Below are 18,489 nucleotides of genomic sequence, written 5' to 3' on the forward strand. Positions count from 1 at the left end.
GAGGGGTGTAAAGCAAGTGCATGTACCACAATAGTCAGTAAGCTTTTCACATACCAGGTGAGTATAAAAATACTTTATTTATTAGTACACATTAAACACTATGAATATGAATTTTCACACAATAAATACTTTAGAAAGAGGTAAGTAGCACAGGAAAATACACAACGCCAAACCGGGAGGGTGGGGATAAACCATATACTAAAATAGTGAAGTGTGAGGTAAGTTCCAAAACCGGACTAGTACCCAAGGATGGAAGACCCCAGGTTAAACATGGAACTACCTACGGTGAATAGCTAGGGACCCCAAGGCGACTGGGTGCAGAGTGGTTACACGGGGTCAAACATCCATAGGATAACACAGGATAAGTCTCAGTTGTAATTATTCAGTTCTAGGATCCTTCCCAAAGGACCCGGAAGAAGAAACCACTTGGATCAAGGAAGGTTGGAGAGCCACCCCACCCAGGAACCAGGATACATACACCAGGGACCCCAGGTGCATTGGGGTGAAGTGGAGTCACAAAGGTCCATAGACACCAATGGAGGTTCATGGAAGATCAGTACCTACAGTGTCTCGTGGACCAGGCTGATGGGACCAGGACAAGGAATCCAGACGAGAAGAACCTGAAAGAAGAGAGAACAGAGCCCAAACTACCAGGAGGTGACCAGGAGGCACAGAAACATAATACCAGCCCTGGTTGGAGGTTCTTGCTGTAGCACGGTGAGAATGAAGCAGCAGCTGTGAAGCCCATGCAACGATGCAGGAGCACAGGAGTCATCCACAAGCACGCTGGTCGATGAGTGCAGAAAGGTCAGTGGCCAGCAGGACCTCCAACAAGCCTTGCAAACGCAAACAGCGGCTTGTGGGAGAGGGTTCTGTGTTGGAGACCCAAAAGGTCTGTTGGACTAACCCAGCAACGGTAAGTCAGGGACAGCCCTCAGCATGCAGCAAAGCCAGGGGGAATCAATGGAGCTCCCTTGAGGACCCTCTGGCAGGAGGCACAGTGAGTCGCAAGGAAGCACACAGTAGATTAAGGCCCATGATGCAGAGCATGTCGGCAGGACGTCGTTTTTAGAGATGTGCAGGGCGGGAGGCTGGGGCTTTTTGAAGCTTGAAGCTCTTTTGTGAAAAGAGCTAAAAATCCTTGGTAACAATAAACACATGTGGTGCACAGGTAGGTGGTTCACGTCGTCTGGAGAGGGATTACAGTCGCCCGAGTTGCAGAGAAGACTGGTCAGGCCTTTGGAGAACCAACAAACCACCACCTGTGTTGCAGAGCTAGGCGATGTCCATGGGACAACAGGATCAGCAAACCAGTCGTCGACATAGAGATGCCTCGAAGTGACTCCTTCACTCCAAGCGAGATTACTTCTGGCTGGGATGCAGGTTGAGTCCTTGTGACTCGGAGGAAGCATGGTCACGGACTCACAGAACTTGGAAAAGCACAGGGACGAAGATGCTTACACGCTGAGGGCTTACCGGCGTTTCTTTGGAGTTGCTGGACCTTCGCTGACAACTCGCCGCACCCGCTCCGCGGGTGCCGCGTCGCAGTTCTGGGTTTGTGCTGCTGTTGGGAGCACGTTTGCTCACAGCAATCAGGAAAGCCGCGAGGAAGCAGGGATCGAGCCTGCACTACCAGCGCCGCCACAGGGACTCATCTAACCAGGAGCTCCTGCTTTCTGGCACACCTGCTGACCTGCTGCCCCTCCCACCCCTCGCTCAGAGGGTGAAAAGCGTCTGAGCTCCTCATTTCGGCGTGATCCTTACACGCTGAGGGCTTACCGGCGTTTCTTTGGAGTTGCTGGACCTTCGCTTTCAACTCGCCGCACCCGCTCCGCGGGTGCCGCGTCGCAGTTCTGGGTTTGTGCTGCTGTTGGGAGCACGTTTGCTCACAGCAATCAGGAAAGCCGCGAGGAAGCAGGGATCGAGCCTGCACTACCAGCGCCGCCACAGGGACTCATCTAACCAGGAGCCCCTGCTTTCTGGCACACCTGCTGACCTGCTGCCCCTCCCACCCATCGCTTCACGTCACAATAAAGTGACGCCCCTTCCCCGCTGTGCGGGAGCATCCGGGAGAAGCCCGGGACAAGGGCGGGACCATCTTTGGCCATCAGTGGCCAGAGGAGGCCGGGCCGGGCCACATCTCTTGGCCCTGCTAAGTGGGTACGAGTAAGACGGGAGTATGGCCACAGGTACTAGAACTAGAGCTAGTAAATCTAGGAAAGTTGTGGGAAACACAGTCACAGGCACAATGGACCAATTTATTTCCCGGGCAGTCTCCATTGTAGAAAAGGAGATAGTTTTAGCTGAACGAAGACTATCCCGGGACTCTATGGGCCTGACACATAAGCGCTCATCTTTGGGCACCCTCGCCCTAGCCCCTAGCCCAGTTAATGCACCACCCACATCACTTGTGGTAGCCGATTCACCGGTCATTATCGAGAGGGAGAGTCGGACTAGGGTAAGCTCTGAAACGGTAACGACCATTGTACCGGACATTGCTCACGACTCAACTCATTCTAACCTACTCGACTCATGTAATCCCTTGCTGGGGACCCATTACGATGACCCTGAACCTGAGATCAATAACGCCCAAAGCCCTCTTGCTACATCTAATAAAGCTTTACACCTCCCCTTTACAGCTGCACCTACCGAAGCTGGTACCTCTTTAGCAGCGGCCTTAGCGACTGTTCCATCTGGGAAACCACTCTCAGGTTCTGCAGTACCCAGGAAAAGAAAGCGCCCTGTTAGCCCATATAGGGGGGGTTCTCTGAAACCACGCAGTAAATTAAGTAGGCACAACGCGACCAAAGGGGGTATCCCTAAATCAACTAATGCTCATACTAGAGCTTTATTATCCAGGGACCTGTCTCGTCCGCTAGGCACACCTGTCCCGCCAGTGTCTCCTGGCACCACCCCAGCTCCACAGGCAGCGCACACTGATACTGTCCTCCGATCTTTAGACGTTGAGGGCCTACTTAGGTCTGTGGTGATGCCCCTCGCAGACAAGATTGATTGTCTCACACGGAAGTTAGCCACCCTTGAGCAATCAATGTTGGATAACTTCTATGCTGTGAAATCACTGGTCAAATTCCACTCCAAGAGGCAGGGAGAAGACAACGGAGGGTCAAGGTGTGGTACAGTAACACCAGTAACATTGGCACCCTCGGAGCCAACGTCTTGTCATACAGTTCCCTTACCTGGGAAGGCCCTACAGTCACTGCAACCTAATACAGGTATCAGTCCTGCTCCACAAACTTCCAATCATATACCTAGACTGAGCCCCCCAAGGAAAAAATCAAATAATCAAGCAGCGAAGACCTCTAAAGTTAAAGTTAACTTTGCCCCTAATCTAGAGGTCATAGCGACAACCTCCAAGGTAGCTGAAAATACACCAACCGTGCCAGAAGGAAATATAATTGCACCTAATCCTATTTCTGGCAGTCAGGTTGTGCCTAAACCTCTAGCTAAACCCCCAGTCAAATTACTACCGGGTAGGACAAAAATTAGCACCCCCAATGTTAGCCTTCCCCCTGGGTGCCAACCGTATGTGGTAATCCTCACGGGGGTCCCGGAGCTTGAAGAGGGTTCTTGCGAGCTGTACTCTGATCTCAAACACAAGACCCTGTCCTGGCTCAGATTAAACAGACCTATTCCAGGGCATATTGATGGCAGGATAGCCCATGTCCGCCGTGTGGGTTGGATCGGAAATAGACGCAAGGACTTAACCGGGGACTGCGTACTAATTAACTTTAGTGATCCCAGAGCAGCAGGTATGATCTGCAGCCAGCAGTCGCCACACAATTTTTGCAACATACAAACCAGGGACTTGGGGTATTTCTATCGTCCCCCCCCGTTATCCGGGTTTAAGAAGCCTTTGCCGGATGAGGGCAGAGGTGCATGGTATCCTCACTACCCAACCTTGGATGCCAGAGTAAGGGCAAGGACGCCGACTCAAGCGGCTCCACCCCATGGATGGGGTTGGTGACTCGATAATCAAGTTGCACTAAAAGCCCCTCCACCCAAGGCAAATGGGTTGTACAAAGCAGTGAGTGTCCCCTCGTCATTAATAACCCCCCTCACGCTCCAGCCAACGTCCTTCACCACCATCTCCTCCCCTTTTGATAGTAGATCTGAGTCTACTGAGCCCATGGATGGAGTAGGAAACTCGGGGTCCCCAAGCAGGGTTGCTGGATGTGTAGGGCCACTGATTCGTCCTATCCTGAAGGCTATCAGTTGGAATGTGGCAGGCCTGAATAACAAGTTGGACGCCCCGGATTGGGTGGCACTTACAGAGACCCACGCCGTTTGCGCCTTTCAAGAAACGTGGTGCGTGGAACCAAGGCATAGAGTAGGATATGCTTCCTTCTCTGTCCCGGCAGGTATTCCAGCATCAGGAAGAGGGCGCCCATTTGGAGGTCTTTTAGTCTGGGTCGATATATCATTAGGTTGGCGAGTGTACCACCATCCCCAAAAATCACCAGATTTGATGCGGCTCACCGTAACATGCCCAAATATGGTTGAGCAGCTGGAGATTTTTAACATTTACACACGAGGGGCTTCTGGGAGGGCCTCGTCACCAACCCTCCTGGCTCTAGAGGCAGCCTTGGGGGAGTGTCGTGGCGACTCATTAATATTGGTGATGGGGGATTTTAACTGCACTTTCGAGCCTTTGATGGCCGACGAATCCTTGGACCTGTTCGACGAAGACTCGAGGAGAGGCGTTCCACCCCTCGATCTTCCAATCGTCAAAAGGTGGACACCTAGAATTGTCCAACTGAATTCCCTCACACTTGAGTTCGGTTTGAGAGCAGCAAACGGGAGAACACGGTCAGACCCGGCGGGTGCACACACGTATAATAGGGTGGGCCACTCATCTAGGATAGATTATATCCTCTTAAACTTTTCCTTGTGGGCACACTTGGAGGATATGATAGTCTTGCCCTCCCTGGAAAGTGACCACAATGCACTCTCATTATCCCTAATATATTGGTGGAGGTCCAGTGGCTCATTAATTGGAGCTTCTGCGGCACTCGAACAGAGGTCATTGGGGGGGGTGGTCCCTTCCAATTGCCTCAGACGCTTAAAATGGGACAAGGTGGCAATTGATGAAGAAAAACTATCTTGCATCAGAGCCGTTATTGCCGCAGCCTCTGAAACCCTGGAAAATTAACCTCCTAGCCCGCATAAGATAGCAGCCATGTTCAGTGAGGTTTCGACAGCGATAGGGGACTTGTTCCTGGTCAAACCAAATCCCAAGGCAAACAAAAACCATGTTAAGCGACAGGGCAAATTTGGCTGGTACTCACAGGCGTGCCGTGCTGGAAAAAGAGCTCTAATCATGGCAGTAAAGAGTGGTGATGCCCTAGCAATAGCTGCTAACCGTAAGTCCTACAAATCCACAATTAATTTAGCCAGGAGAGACTGGGAAGACAACTTCTGGCAGGAGCTTCGCGCAGCAAGCATAGAAAAAAATGCAAAAGGTTTTTGGGATCTGTTACGAAAAAAACATAGACCCCTGGACACCGTCATTACTTGCAATATAACCGAGGACCAGTGGCACTCACACTTCTCGAAGCTGTATACTGCACCTGCTATAGAAGCGATGGTCTTCCCCTTACCTCAGATTCTTCAAGGTGCCGGCAGTTATGAGGAGAGTCTATTTTCCAGAAAAGAGGCTGAAATTGCCATAAAATCACTGGTTCCTCGCAAGGCAGCTGGACCCGATGGCCTACCTGGCGATCTCATCCGAATGGACATAAGCGAATGGGCTATGATGATTGCCTCGCTGTTGAACGCAGTCATGGCAGGCGCCCCCCTCCCTGCTTCTTGGATGGCAGCTGAGGTGGTTCCCCTGCACAAGAAAGGTTCAAGAGATGACCCAGCTAATTACAGACCGATTAGCTTAATAGACTGTTCCCAAAAAGTGGCGGGCAAGATCCTCTTATCTAGGATCCAGCAGTGGGCTGACGAGAATAAGATACTCTCGGATTTTCAGGCCGGGTTCAGATCCGGGACAGGAACGATAGAACAATCGCTAAGGCTACTTATGATCTATTGGAAGGTCGTCACAATTGGAAAGGGTACCTTATATCTGGCCTTCATCGACCTCCGCACGGCCTTCGATTTGGTGCCTAGAAACAACTTGTGGAAAGTGCTGTGTGACTTGGGCATGCCACCCTATTTGCTTCATTTGATCATGAGATTCCATGAAAATAATTACGCCCAAATACGTTGGGGGTCAAATGGTCAAAAGACCTCAAGAATTGAGGTGAACAGAGGTGTACGACAAGGTTGCGTACTTGCTCCAACCCTGTTCTCCTTATACGTAAATGGAGTGGTGGATTTTCTGACTCAGACTCCAGCAGATGCTCCACGTTTGGCAGGTCGCTTAATTCCTACTTTACTTTTTGCCGATGATACTTTACTTTTGTCAAAATCTCCGATGGGCCTCCAGCGGCTTCTTTCTGGATTTGACACCTTCTGTAAGCAGCGAGGCCTTTGTATTAATACAGACAAAACTAAGTATCTCATTTTGAATCCCCCACACAAGCTTGGCCCCCCTCCCACACTGGGGCACGTTGCCCTTGAAAGAACTAAAACGTTTGACTATCTGGGCATTCGCTTGGTGGATACAATGAAATGGGACTGCCACTTGACCAAAATGTTGTTGAGCTTAAAAAGAGTGACTGGGGCCCTGTTGAAAGAACAGAGAGCAGCATCCACAAGACCAATAGCGGCAGTAATGGATATTTACTCCGCCAGAGGAATAAGTGCAGCACTTTACGGAGCGGAGCTCTGGGGGATGTCAAATGTGAAAGTGCTAACTCTAGCTGAGAACGCCTTCCAGAGAAGCCTAATGTCTCTCGGCCCTTCTGTTCCCATTCTACCCCTGCAATTGGACATGGGTTGCCGGGCGATTGAAGATCAAGCAAAACTACGCCCCCTGCTACTATGGGCCCGCATCTGGAGAGTGCCAGAGCTCTCAAGTTATGCGGAAGGCCTACGGGAGATAATTAATTGCCCCGGCTGGGCAAAAATAAAATGGCTAAGGGACGTCAAAGCTCTACTTATAAATCTGGGTCTGGAAGAAGCATGGCACCAACAGTCAGCCCCGCCCAAATCCATGTTAAAACAAATCTATTGGACATGGGTAGCAAATAAAAGGAATTCTTCCTCAACAATTTGCAAATCTACCAGAAATTTTTTGGAGCACAAAGATGTCCCTATTAGAGAACTGTACCTGGACATTGTTACTGCCCCATGGGATAGATCTCTGTATTTCAAATTCAGAACAGGTCTTCTCCCGGTCATGGAACTCACATGCCACTGGAAAATACCACACCAGACAGCGCCATGGTGTCCATTTTGCCCTCAGCGTCATGAATCTGTCCCCCATTTGTTATTCGAGTGCCCCGCCTATAAGGTCCCCCGAATGAAATGGTTAAAACCGATGTGCCTTACTTTGGGCACTAGACATTGTAACGTGGCATTACGTATTTTACTCACAGACACTCGCCCATTCCTCGCATGCGCCACCTCGAAGTATCTAGGTTGGGCATGGCGAATACGGTCAAAAAGACTTAGGCAAATTGTTTAATCATGATTTTAACTCTTTTTAGCTAATTTAAATAACCTTCCTTTTAGTCAAATGTAGAAAAATGATGAATTTTAGAATATCTAGGGTTTTTTACGTTTTCTATTTAGTAAATGCTCTAAATGACCTCCAATGTATGTACGCTTTTTAAGATATTTTATGTCGAAATAAAGCCTATTTGACTTGACTTGACTTGACAGGGACGAAGATGCAGCAGGAATCTTCCCACCGGAGCAGTCTTGTCGTAGGTCCTGGCGTGAAGAACAGCAGAGTTCCCGTGTCCACCAACAGAAGAGTCTTTGGACAGTCTTTAGACAACAAGCATTCAGATCTAGGAGTTGTTGTCTGGATGAATCTAAGGACACACCCCCAGGAGAGTTCTTAAGTAATCCCCTGGGGGTGTTTACTTACCCCCAGGTAAGTAAACACTTACCTGGGGGTATCCACGTGCACCCACAACCCATGCCGTCCAATACACGTAGCAGACGAACAATGCACAAGGTCACACAATCTGTCCAAGAGCACATATGACCCAAGTCGCAAACATTTAAGCCCTCGAAAAGCACACAATGCAAAGGCACACCGCCTCAAAGGGATAAGGGTACACAAAATCAGAGCCGCAGGGGCAACTCCCCCACAATGCAGTACACACACATAGCAATCACAGAACATCAGCAATGACGGCAATGTGGTGTAAAGTGCAACACCACAGGACAGAGGACACAACATGTTCCGCTTGTATGTAGTAATTGGCCACTCACATCTGCATTGACTGACACTGTGTGATGATAATGTACGGGTACCACCACACATCGTCATTTAGTCAAAAATCCCACTGCCATCAAATAGCCAGCTCCACCAAAACAGTCACAATGTGCATTGTCATGCAGTCTGTATGTAAACATCTGCAAAGCGTCAACATACAGGGGAAACTCTGTTAACCTGCATCTCCCCTTAACATTGCAGAGTGACAATCAACACTTACTGCAGAGCAGACCACAAACCCCATCAGTGATGATGAAGAGGACAACCTGCACATATGTCAAGACACCCTCCAAAGGATAATGGACAGCCTCCGCAGCCCACCCACAGGAGCAGGTCAGGCCAGCTGCCTCGAGGTGACCCCACCACCTGCACAGACCACACAGCAGGAAACACACACCACATCGGCTGTCTCCCAGGACCCCCACGAACAATACATGGAATTTCACACCGTATATTTGGTTGCCAGGTGGAGTTGGCGGATCAGCTGTGGTTGGGTTTCGAGCTCGTGGCAGCCAAACTCGAGGCCATACGTGGGTGTCTGAGTCCCATCAGGGACCACGTACAGTCCCTTACGGACACCCCCTGTCCGCACCATGCTCTCTGACAATCCTTGGCTGACCTCACTGGGGCCATTACTCGGATACAGGAACTGTCCAGTCAGACAGGCACCAGAGATGACAGCACATAGTTGGCACAGATGCGGAGGACAATGGAGACCATGGAGCAGATGCAGGCTGGAAGTGGGGCTGCCACGGCTGAACACCAGCGAGATGGAGCTGGGATCTTCCAGGCCCTGCAGTTCATCATCTTGCCATTGCTGCCACTGAGCCAGTCCTAGATAACTGCAGCTGGAACTTCGACACACACATCTCCGACCCCTGATGTGTCAGTGGCACCCAGTGATACAGCCATCATACCGCCACACACACCAGACACACCGGACACGAAGAAGTATCAGAGGAGTAAGATGTGGATGGTAATTACTGTGTGAGGAAGGAGGTAGTAGCCTCCATCACCGCCAGATCGCATGTTCCTGCCTGGTTCAGCCCTATGCATCATGCCCTGGGACAACACCTCCCACTGTCCCCCGAAATACTCAGCGACATCCACCCGGTCGCCGACATGGACTGCCACATCTTTACTGCTTGAAAATTACACAGCAATCCTGCTTGGGACTGCACTCTCCATCTTCCCAATGACTTTTCAATCCCCAAAGGACTCTGGTTGGCCCACCACTGGGCTTCCATGTTATGTGGGCTTGGATGGCCATGTGCAGCTCCAGCTCCGTCATTCACCAGAATGTGAATAAAACATTCGGAATCACACACGTGTCATGAAAGTATGGCTGGATGTAGGGACAATCATTGCACAAGAATGTACGCCCTGGTGAATGACATCAATGCACATGTTCATCCCTGAGCCACATGGCCAATTGAATGACTGTGAAGGTGAGTACTAGCTGTGTCCCCATTGCACAGTAACAGTAATCTCACAACCCCCCAACGTAGCACACGTCCATGTCTTGAATAGGGCTGTTTGTAGGAATGACCAAATCGGTAGCAGGCCAGGAGTGGTGTCCTACATCACATGTGCCAACAGAACTCCAACTCGCATACCTACTCACACACATCTGTGTGGACGCATTCTGTAGTGATTTATGACATTGCTCCACATGGTCAGAGGTTGGACACTATGAATAGGGAAAAGGTACCCCCTAATATAATTTAAAGTCCTAGAGGAGGGGGAAGAGCAGAACAAAGCATATAAAGAACCTCTATCTGACCTATATTTCTTTACTATCTCATACTAAATATGATGGGCCCCTTTCTACAAAATAGAACAGTTATTCTGGAAAAATCAATTTTGTAAAAAAACATAATTTTCTTTTTTTTTTGTTTTTCACTCATTTTCTAAGTACATACAAAAATTCATAATAAAGTTTGAAGAATCAACAAATCAACTTAATATGTCTAATAGAAAAATGCAAGATTATACATTATTCTTATGAATAAATCATACCCCTACATACTCAACCATTAAAAACAACATTCATCCTGTCACCCACAAGTGTAAAGTTAAAATTCTAGCTCATATAGTACATGGAAGGGAACCGTACATGAAATGTTTCAACAAAACAATTTTATATTGAAAACATGTGTTGAAATTTCCAACTTTATCAAAATCAGACAAACACTATTTCTCTTCTTTGTTGTCTATTCTAGAAATTATGGTTTGCTTTATTTTCCTTTAGATTTTTTTCAGTCAAACGGTTACTTAGCGTCAATAGTCGACGTACGTTTCAGTGGAAAGAGAAAAATTTAAACCACCTTCTTCAGGACCAGAAATTATACAGTGCTAATGTAGAGTAGGGCGGGGAATTATCTGTAAACATGAGGAAAAGTGAAATTTATTGATTGGAAAAAGTTTGTCAATATATGCAAAGGTTGGACACTATTCTCATATTGCTGAAGGCACGTAAGTGCACAGGTCTGCCAGCAACTATCCCAAACAATGTCTGGCTCACAGAGTTGAAGCTGTCAAAATAGCCCCACCCCCATTGTACATGCGTCAGTCAGACCCTCCCTGTTGTAGGGACGAGCCTCATTGTGGCGCACGAGTGGTCAATCTAATCCACACTCATCACAGTTAGACACCAGTGAAGTTGCGTAGACTTTATTGGCATGTGTGTGTCAGTAAGGACAGGGCAACGGCCACAACATGCAGGGACGTGCTTAAGACACTTACACGCAGCATGGGAACATGTCAAGGTGCAGGAAATGGTGAGGCAGAAATGAACACCAATCATTACGGATGGCAACGGTCTCAGCACAACTTGCCTTGCTGGATGACTCATGTGTTGTTTGGTGTCTGCCCTTTGCCCCGTGTGAGGGCGCATGACTTACAGCTCATGTGGTCTGCATAGTGCTCTGCCACCGGACTGCGCCAACTGTCTGCTCTGCTGACAGTGATCAGGTGAAAGGGTCCAACAAGATCACATGTCGTGCTACATTGCCATGTGTGTGCTCTCCCCCCAGCAGTGTGTCCGAATTGGTAACGGTGCCAAATGACGCTGTGCTGCTGCGACCGTGGAACTGCATCACCTTGCACAGGTATGTGTACACACACATAGTTCCACGCACATGCATTCAGAGTCCATACGAAGGCAGACATGTCCTCTGTTGTGGTGGGATATGTGAGCATTCCCCACGATGCAACAAGGTGTTGGGACCTGTGCTGTGGGTGACAATCCGATGTGGCTGCAGGAACGTAGTTACTCTTCCATGAATGCCAGCGCAGCTTCATGTGCAATGTGTTCCAATAGTATGTCGTTGTCGGGTTCAAGGAACACCAGGGTGAGCCAATCCATTAACTGGTCCGGGCAGGTGTGCTCAGTCCACACCGTTTCCCCAACCCGAAACACAGCCCAATAGGGGAGCGCCTCGATGTGGTCAGTGCACACGAGTAGTTGTGCAATCTCCCATGCGCAACTGCCAGAACATACGCCAAAGATCAGTGCATCCCATGCACGGCTATCCCGGTGACACTCCTGTTCGTGGACCAACAGGGGGCGCACTGTCAGGTCATAATCCAATTCACCTACCATTGTGTTGGATAGGCGTACCTCCATGGGTCACTCGAATGTGCAAGATCGACAGTCGAACCAGGGCTGGACGCAGGTGACGTAGGCAAGACGCTAACTGATTCGCAACGCTGCCATTGGCAGGGATCCCAACAGATGCAGCGTTCGTGCACGGTACAGTTCCACATGACAGGGGTTGTGCATGTGCCCAGGAAAGCCTGCCCTTGCGTTTGTTGGGCTCGTGGCACCGGCACTCCTCAGATCGGCGGAAGTTCAGTGGACAATATGCCACAGCTCCGGGCAATGAGTCGTATGTGTGTGCGACGTTTGGACGTATTGGTAGTTTTTGACTTATGTGTCAAGGGCATCCCTTGCAGATGTAGGTCGTGCAGGGACAAGTGTGTGTGGAGTATGGGCACGTTGGTGTTTCACTTGCGAAGTTCGTGGTGTGGGAGTCGTCGGAGGCTGGTATGGTATCTGACGCTGGGTGTGCCAGCCGCATTCAGGACCAAGGTTGGGGGTTGGGTTGTGTTGAGACACAGGGGCTTTCATTCATGATATCAGTCTGACTACTGCTTGTATTTCTTGAATGTGATGTGGACTTCGCGCTGACTTTGATGCCAGGCCTGTGATTTGGGGTGCACAGATTTCGAGACACACGCCGCTGTTGACATGTTTAAATGAGCCAAGGGCCCGATTGGCCTTGCACCCCTTGTTCAGTCTCTTCCTTTCTCTCTCTCTCTCTTTCTTTCTCTCTCTCTCTCTTTCTCTCTCTCCCTGTACTTTGATGAGTGCCTGACACACCTTCTTATCTTGGATATTGTCTTGCAGGCTTTGAGGCACAGATTGTCCAGGGATGCCACGCAATAACTCTTCAAAATAGTTGTTTGGTGACAAATTAGGATGTGACATTTTGTTTGGTCTTTCAATGGTGAATGTATGAATCAGGATTTCAGTACTCACATGTATGTTGATTGTTGCAATTGTGCGACATCAGGTGGGTGCTTTTGTTCATGTTTTCGTGCCGTTGATGTTCAGTGTCTTGGTCCGGGGGAGGTGGGGGGTGCCTGGGGTGGGGCCCGGGGGCCCGGGGGGTGAGGGGGTGGGGTGTGGTCCTGGGGGTGGGTGTTGTGGCCCTCTTGGGTGTCCAGCACGCATGTTCAGTGGCTCCATGGCATCTGTTGTTCTTCAGGTGAGGCTCTGGGCTGGGCTCCCTTTTGTGGTGCTATTGTTGACCGACTTGGCACCAGGTCAGAGCATGTGTTCGTTTCCTGGTGCTAACGTGCCTTATCGCATGTTTTGTGATCTTATCGCCGATGTGGCTGGTCGTTGAGGATGTTGTGGAGTGGTGTTGTTGCGGCTTTTTGCTCGGGAACGCCTGCTCTGCATCTCATTAGCGATAGTTGCTGGGGTCATCTGTGGCGATGTTTTTTGCAAATGCTTTCACAGGAAAACTGGTGGTATCGGCTGTCAACACCAGCTTGTGAATGGGAAGATAAATTTATCGCAACTTTGGCTGAGATAAAGTGCCGTTAACTCGGCGATCTCTCCTTGAGAATATGACCCTATGCCTATTGACTTAGAGTAGGGTGAAGGAGGGCCCATTCGGCGTTTCCTCGTGCCCTCTGTCTCCAAGCTTGGTCAGTAACTCCCTGAGAGTATCCTCACCTTTGAATAAATTGCCTAAGTAAAAAATGTCGTAAAATACATAATTATCTTTCCTGGCGAGGGCTTTTTCCAATTTCATTGGGGCATATTTCCTGTGCCACGTGCAACCCTGTGCAATCTCCTTTTGTAACTGAATAGCATCTTGCCTCTTTAAATTTATTTTTTTACCCTGTTTGTTTTCCTTCTTGCACTTAAATTGAAGATATGTTAACTCCTTTATGTGCGTGTCCTGCCAAAATGTGCCTCTTTTCGTTTCATTCGAAAATTATTGATAGGAAAAAAACCTCAGGCAATGCCTTTTACTACTGGTAAATTTACAACACATTATTAACTGGTCACTGAGTTTTTCTTGTAACGGTGTTTTAGGAGCTAATGTAGTGCAATGACCATAAAAAAGTGAGAGAAACTTATTTTTGCACAGCTACTCATAGTGTGTGTGTGTTTTTTTTTTTACATTTTATAGTTCTGTTCTCTGTTCTTTGGAGCAGTTTCATCCAATCAGCAAGACGACCTCAATCTGACATCCTACAGTCTGGCCACAGCAAGCGACAATGAAGAAGATTTTAACAATGGTCAAATCTCGCAAACATTCTAGTGTGTGCTTCGGTAATAAATAATGTTGCTAATTCCACATCTCATTTAATCAAAAGTAATTCAAACAGTTGACTTACACAGTTGATTTTATTTGTTTGTGTGTGATTGTACCAGGAGCAGCTGTTGGCAATGACCTGACTGACTCCTTCCCAATATCTAATATTTAGTTTTAAAGACGCAAATGCACATATTACAATATATATCAACTCAAATAACCTTTTTTGGGCCTGTATTTTCCCAACTGCTCTTGCAAACTCAGTTTATAAAACAATCAATTCAAATGCTTGTATGCTATATTAATTATTTTATGTGTAAAAATTACATTAAAATGACTGCATGCTATATTCATTATTTTATGTGGGCCTGCTATGTTAGCAGTTTACTATTTGCTGAACATATGCGGATACGTCTAGGTCTATTAAATGTAGTTTTATCAAACTTCAAAGAGTGGCTTTAATTTAAAGACTGAAAATAGTAAGACAGAAAGCATAACATGTCCAAATCATATTTAACTCACTGATAAAGGCTGTCAGACATTACTCAGGTCTTCTTTGTCACAGACCTTATAGGTGAACTTTATCTTCATACTCCACAGACATTGTTTACCAAGCTCGACTTCGAATATTTCCATTCCAACATGGCTTCCACCGACCCATAAGTATTGAAAGAGTGAGGGGGAAGATGGCGACCGATTGACATCACCGCGAGGAGGCTCCGCCGAGTCTCCCCATACGAGACGGCTTTTGAGATGCTGGGATACTATTGATTATTTTTTCAGGCAGCAGATGAACTCGGAAAACTAAAGGCAGTAAACTGAGAGGAAAAGAATGTGGCAAAAAAACGGGATCGGGCAAAACTCACCTCTGCTTCTCATCGTTGTGAACTATCCCTGCCGCGAGGACGCTGTGACTGCTCAGAGATCACGGATGAAAGCTGACCTGCGTGAATCTCTCTCGGTGCATCGGGACAGCGGAAGGCGGCTTGGCAAGCGGTTTGATTTTAGCTTGGAGCGGAGAAGGCTCTCCCAGAGGCTGCGTTGTATCCGTTCCAGGAATGGAGAAGGTGAAGGTGACGGATCGAGGTGCGGGATCAGCGCGGAGATACATGGTTGCATCGAGCGCGTCTGCTGACAAACTGCCCAAGTAAGGATGACCGGCAAGGGGGCGAGAGCAGGCAAGGGTAAGATCGCCCTGGCACCCATACAAACAGCGCAGTCAAACACTTCACTTGCACTCACTCGTCTGGGGAAAAGGATGGATACTGCGAGCGCGAAAGGCAAAGGTGGGGGTGAGAAGGGCGATGGCATGAACAAAAACCCACAAGAGAAAGACTCAACTTCCAACCCCATGGGGAAAAGGAGCAGCATTCGAATACTTAAGGAAGCTGTTGGCTCACAACCCTTGATCTCCAGTAGTTTTGCGGTAGCAAGCGGGCCTGTGAATAGTGTGCCGGTCGGCGCTCTTGGCAGGCAGAAAAAGGCCACTTCAGCAGGCCCAGATATTTTTACAACTGATGGCATAGATAAATCCCTTACCATGGTACTGGTGGTCTCGGCGGCAGATGACATCAATGGCACCGATGGCAACATGATTAGCAGACACTTAAGTCCTACCATTCTAGCGAACATCATGTCTGCCCCTAATGATACTAATGATACTACCGGCAGTGCCACCCTTCTTCCACCCGTACCACACGACAATCATACACTTACAGACTGGAGTCAAAAAACGCCCGATAACCAGGATAAGTTTTACTCGCTAACAGAGGACTCCGAAATATCAGATGATAGCATTTCACTGTCAAGTGGGGAAGAAGGCAAGAAGTGGTATAGTAGTCCTAATACTGATACCCAGAGAACTAAAGTAGGCGCTAAAAAACTACTCAAAAGGAGAAGCAGAGACCGGGCACAAAGAGACGATTACTTGTCTGAAAACTAGAGTGTTAGAGAGTTGAAATGGGACTACAACAACACCCCTCTTACTTTAGCCCCAACTGCCGCAGCTTCGGGGGTCACTCCAACAAGCAACATCTCAACAAGCATTGGCAACGGCAGTAATAAAGCGGGAGAGAATGGTGACTCAAGAAGCGAACCAGCCTTGGCAGTTATCATACAGTCCATTAAAAGCTTCCAGGACGAAGTTAAGTCCGACAGTCGAAGATCCCGCATGGCGGCCAAAAAACTACAAGGGGCAGTCAGAAAGGTTGGTAAAACCTGTGCCGATATAGCGGATCGAATGGCTATGGTGGAGGGAAGGACTGAACAGCTTGAAAAAGATGTGACTACACTTCAGACGCAGCAGGAGGAACATGAGGGGGTGATAAAAGACTTGGGGCCTCATGTAGGTAGCCAAATACCGGTCGGTAACGGCCGATTTTCGGTAAATATGCCGTTACCGACCGGTATCCAGACAAGTGAGATGTAGGAGTCCAAAAACCACTTTTCGGTAAATATGAGGCGGTAAATACCGATTCATAGTTACCGAATTCTAAAATACCGATTCATATTTACCGAATACATTATTAACGAATCGGTAAATATGAAGTGGTAAATATGAAGTGGTAAAAATTTAAAATGACATGTAGGAGCAGTCGGTAATTAAGAAATCCAGGAAAATCGGTAAATAAGAGTCGGTAATTAACACGGATGGAAAGCAGGTGGTAACCATCAACAATGCACATAAGCAATCCCAAAATGCAACAGCGTGGACAACATGGCCGCCATGTACGTCATTGCAAGGCGCCTACGTCTACAGGCAGCAGGACTGAGGGTGTGGCGACGGGAGGAACAAATCTACAGACAGCGCATCACACTATTCCAGCTGACTGATGCAGAGATACATGAGAGGTACAGGCTACACCCCGAAACCATCATGGACTTAATCAGGGACCTTCACCCACTCCTGGACCAGCCAATAAGAAGGGCGCACGCCATACCCCCACATGTGCAGGTGCTCTGCAGCCTACATCTGTTGGCATCCGGCAGTTATCAGGTGGTGATAGCTGCGGTGGGTGGGGTATCCCAGAGTTGCCTGTCACGTTTCTTCAGGAAGTTCCTGGATGCCATGATGCAGAGAATGCACCACTACATCAGCTTCCCAAACACACAGGCTGCACTGCAGAAAACAAAAACAGACTTTTATCACATGGCACAGTTCCCCCATGTCATCGGCTGTATTGATGGTACACACATCCCAATCTGTCCTCCAGCTGACACAGAGCACATCTACAGGAACAGGAAGTCCACCCACTCCATCAATGTGCAGGTGATCTGTGATGCAGGGAACATCATCACAGATATTGTTGCAAAGTTTCCTGGGAGCACCCACGACTCTTACATCTTCCAGAATAGTGGGATCTACACACGACTGAGAGCCGGAGAATTCGGAGAGGGATACCTGCTGGGTAAGTAACAGTGACGCCCCTTGAAACCTGCAAATCAGAGTGTATAGAGGCATGTAACTGATGGTTCCCTTTTACTCATCCAGGCGACAGTGCATATGCATGCCGTTCATTCATCCTCACTCCCTACCTACACCCAGCAACCCAGAGTGAGAGACGATACAACGTGGCCCACAAATCTACACGCAATGTGGTGGAGCGCACGTTTGGACTGCTGAAGAGCAGGTTCCGCTGCCTCCACAAGAGCGGAGGCGCACGCCAGTACAAACCCATCACCTGCTGCAAGATAATTGCCACTTGTGCAATGCTGCACAACCTTGCCACGAAAAAAGGTACAGATGTGGAACTAACATATTTTGAGGACAACGAGGATGAGTCAGGCCAGCCAGAGGGCAGCGCAGCTAGAGTGCCAACTGCAATCGATGGGAGAGAGAGACGGGCAGAGATCACATGCAACTATTTCTGAGTAAGTGAGGGGACACAGCGAGTCGTGAGAAGTCATGACGTAGTTTAATGTGGCACCACGCCATGAACACATGAACAGGCCAATCTGGCAATATGCCATCTATACAATGAGTATGTCCAGGGTTACGTCACCCAATGGCAAGTGGATAAGCAGGGCCACATCAATGTTTGCGCATACGCGCTGCAGTGGTGGATTGCACGGCCTGTGCATCCTCACTAGAGCCAACCCCAAGCCGCCTGCTGCTCCTGCGTGCTTCTGGGACGGGGGGTGTGATGCTGCTGCTGGTGTCGATGCTCTCCGCAGCATCCCCTGCAGCAGTTGTCGACGCCTGACTTGTCAATAGCACCCCTAGTGCACTTGTCACCTGCACCATCCCCCGTGACAGGTCGCTGCAGCACTGTGTTAGGCCCTCCTGCATCGTCA

General features: G+C 48.7%; 1 protein-coding gene across 1 annotated transcript in view; it reads left to right on the top strand.

Annotated features, from left to right (window-relative positions):
• The window catches only part of RAD9B (RAD9 checkpoint clamp component B), a gene marked incomplete at its 5' end in the record, with an annotated part of 711,521 nt that extends 697,319 nt beyond the window's left edge, over positions 1-14,202 (top strand). The window contains one exon of the mRNA XM_085632854.1: positions 14,071-14,202. Within this exon, the coding sequence (XP_085488980.1) occupies positions 14,071-14,202 (132 nt within the window). The remainder of the gene's footprint in view (positions 1-14,070) is intronic.
• Positions 14,203-18,489: the final 4,287 nt, after the last annotated feature.

Source organism: Triturus cristatus, chromosome 11 (assembly GCF_964204655.1).
Source record: "Triturus cristatus chromosome 11, aTriCri1.1, whole genome shotgun sequence".
Classification (NCBI taxonomy): Eukaryota; Metazoa; Chordata; class Amphibia; order Caudata; family Salamandridae; genus Triturus; species Triturus cristatus.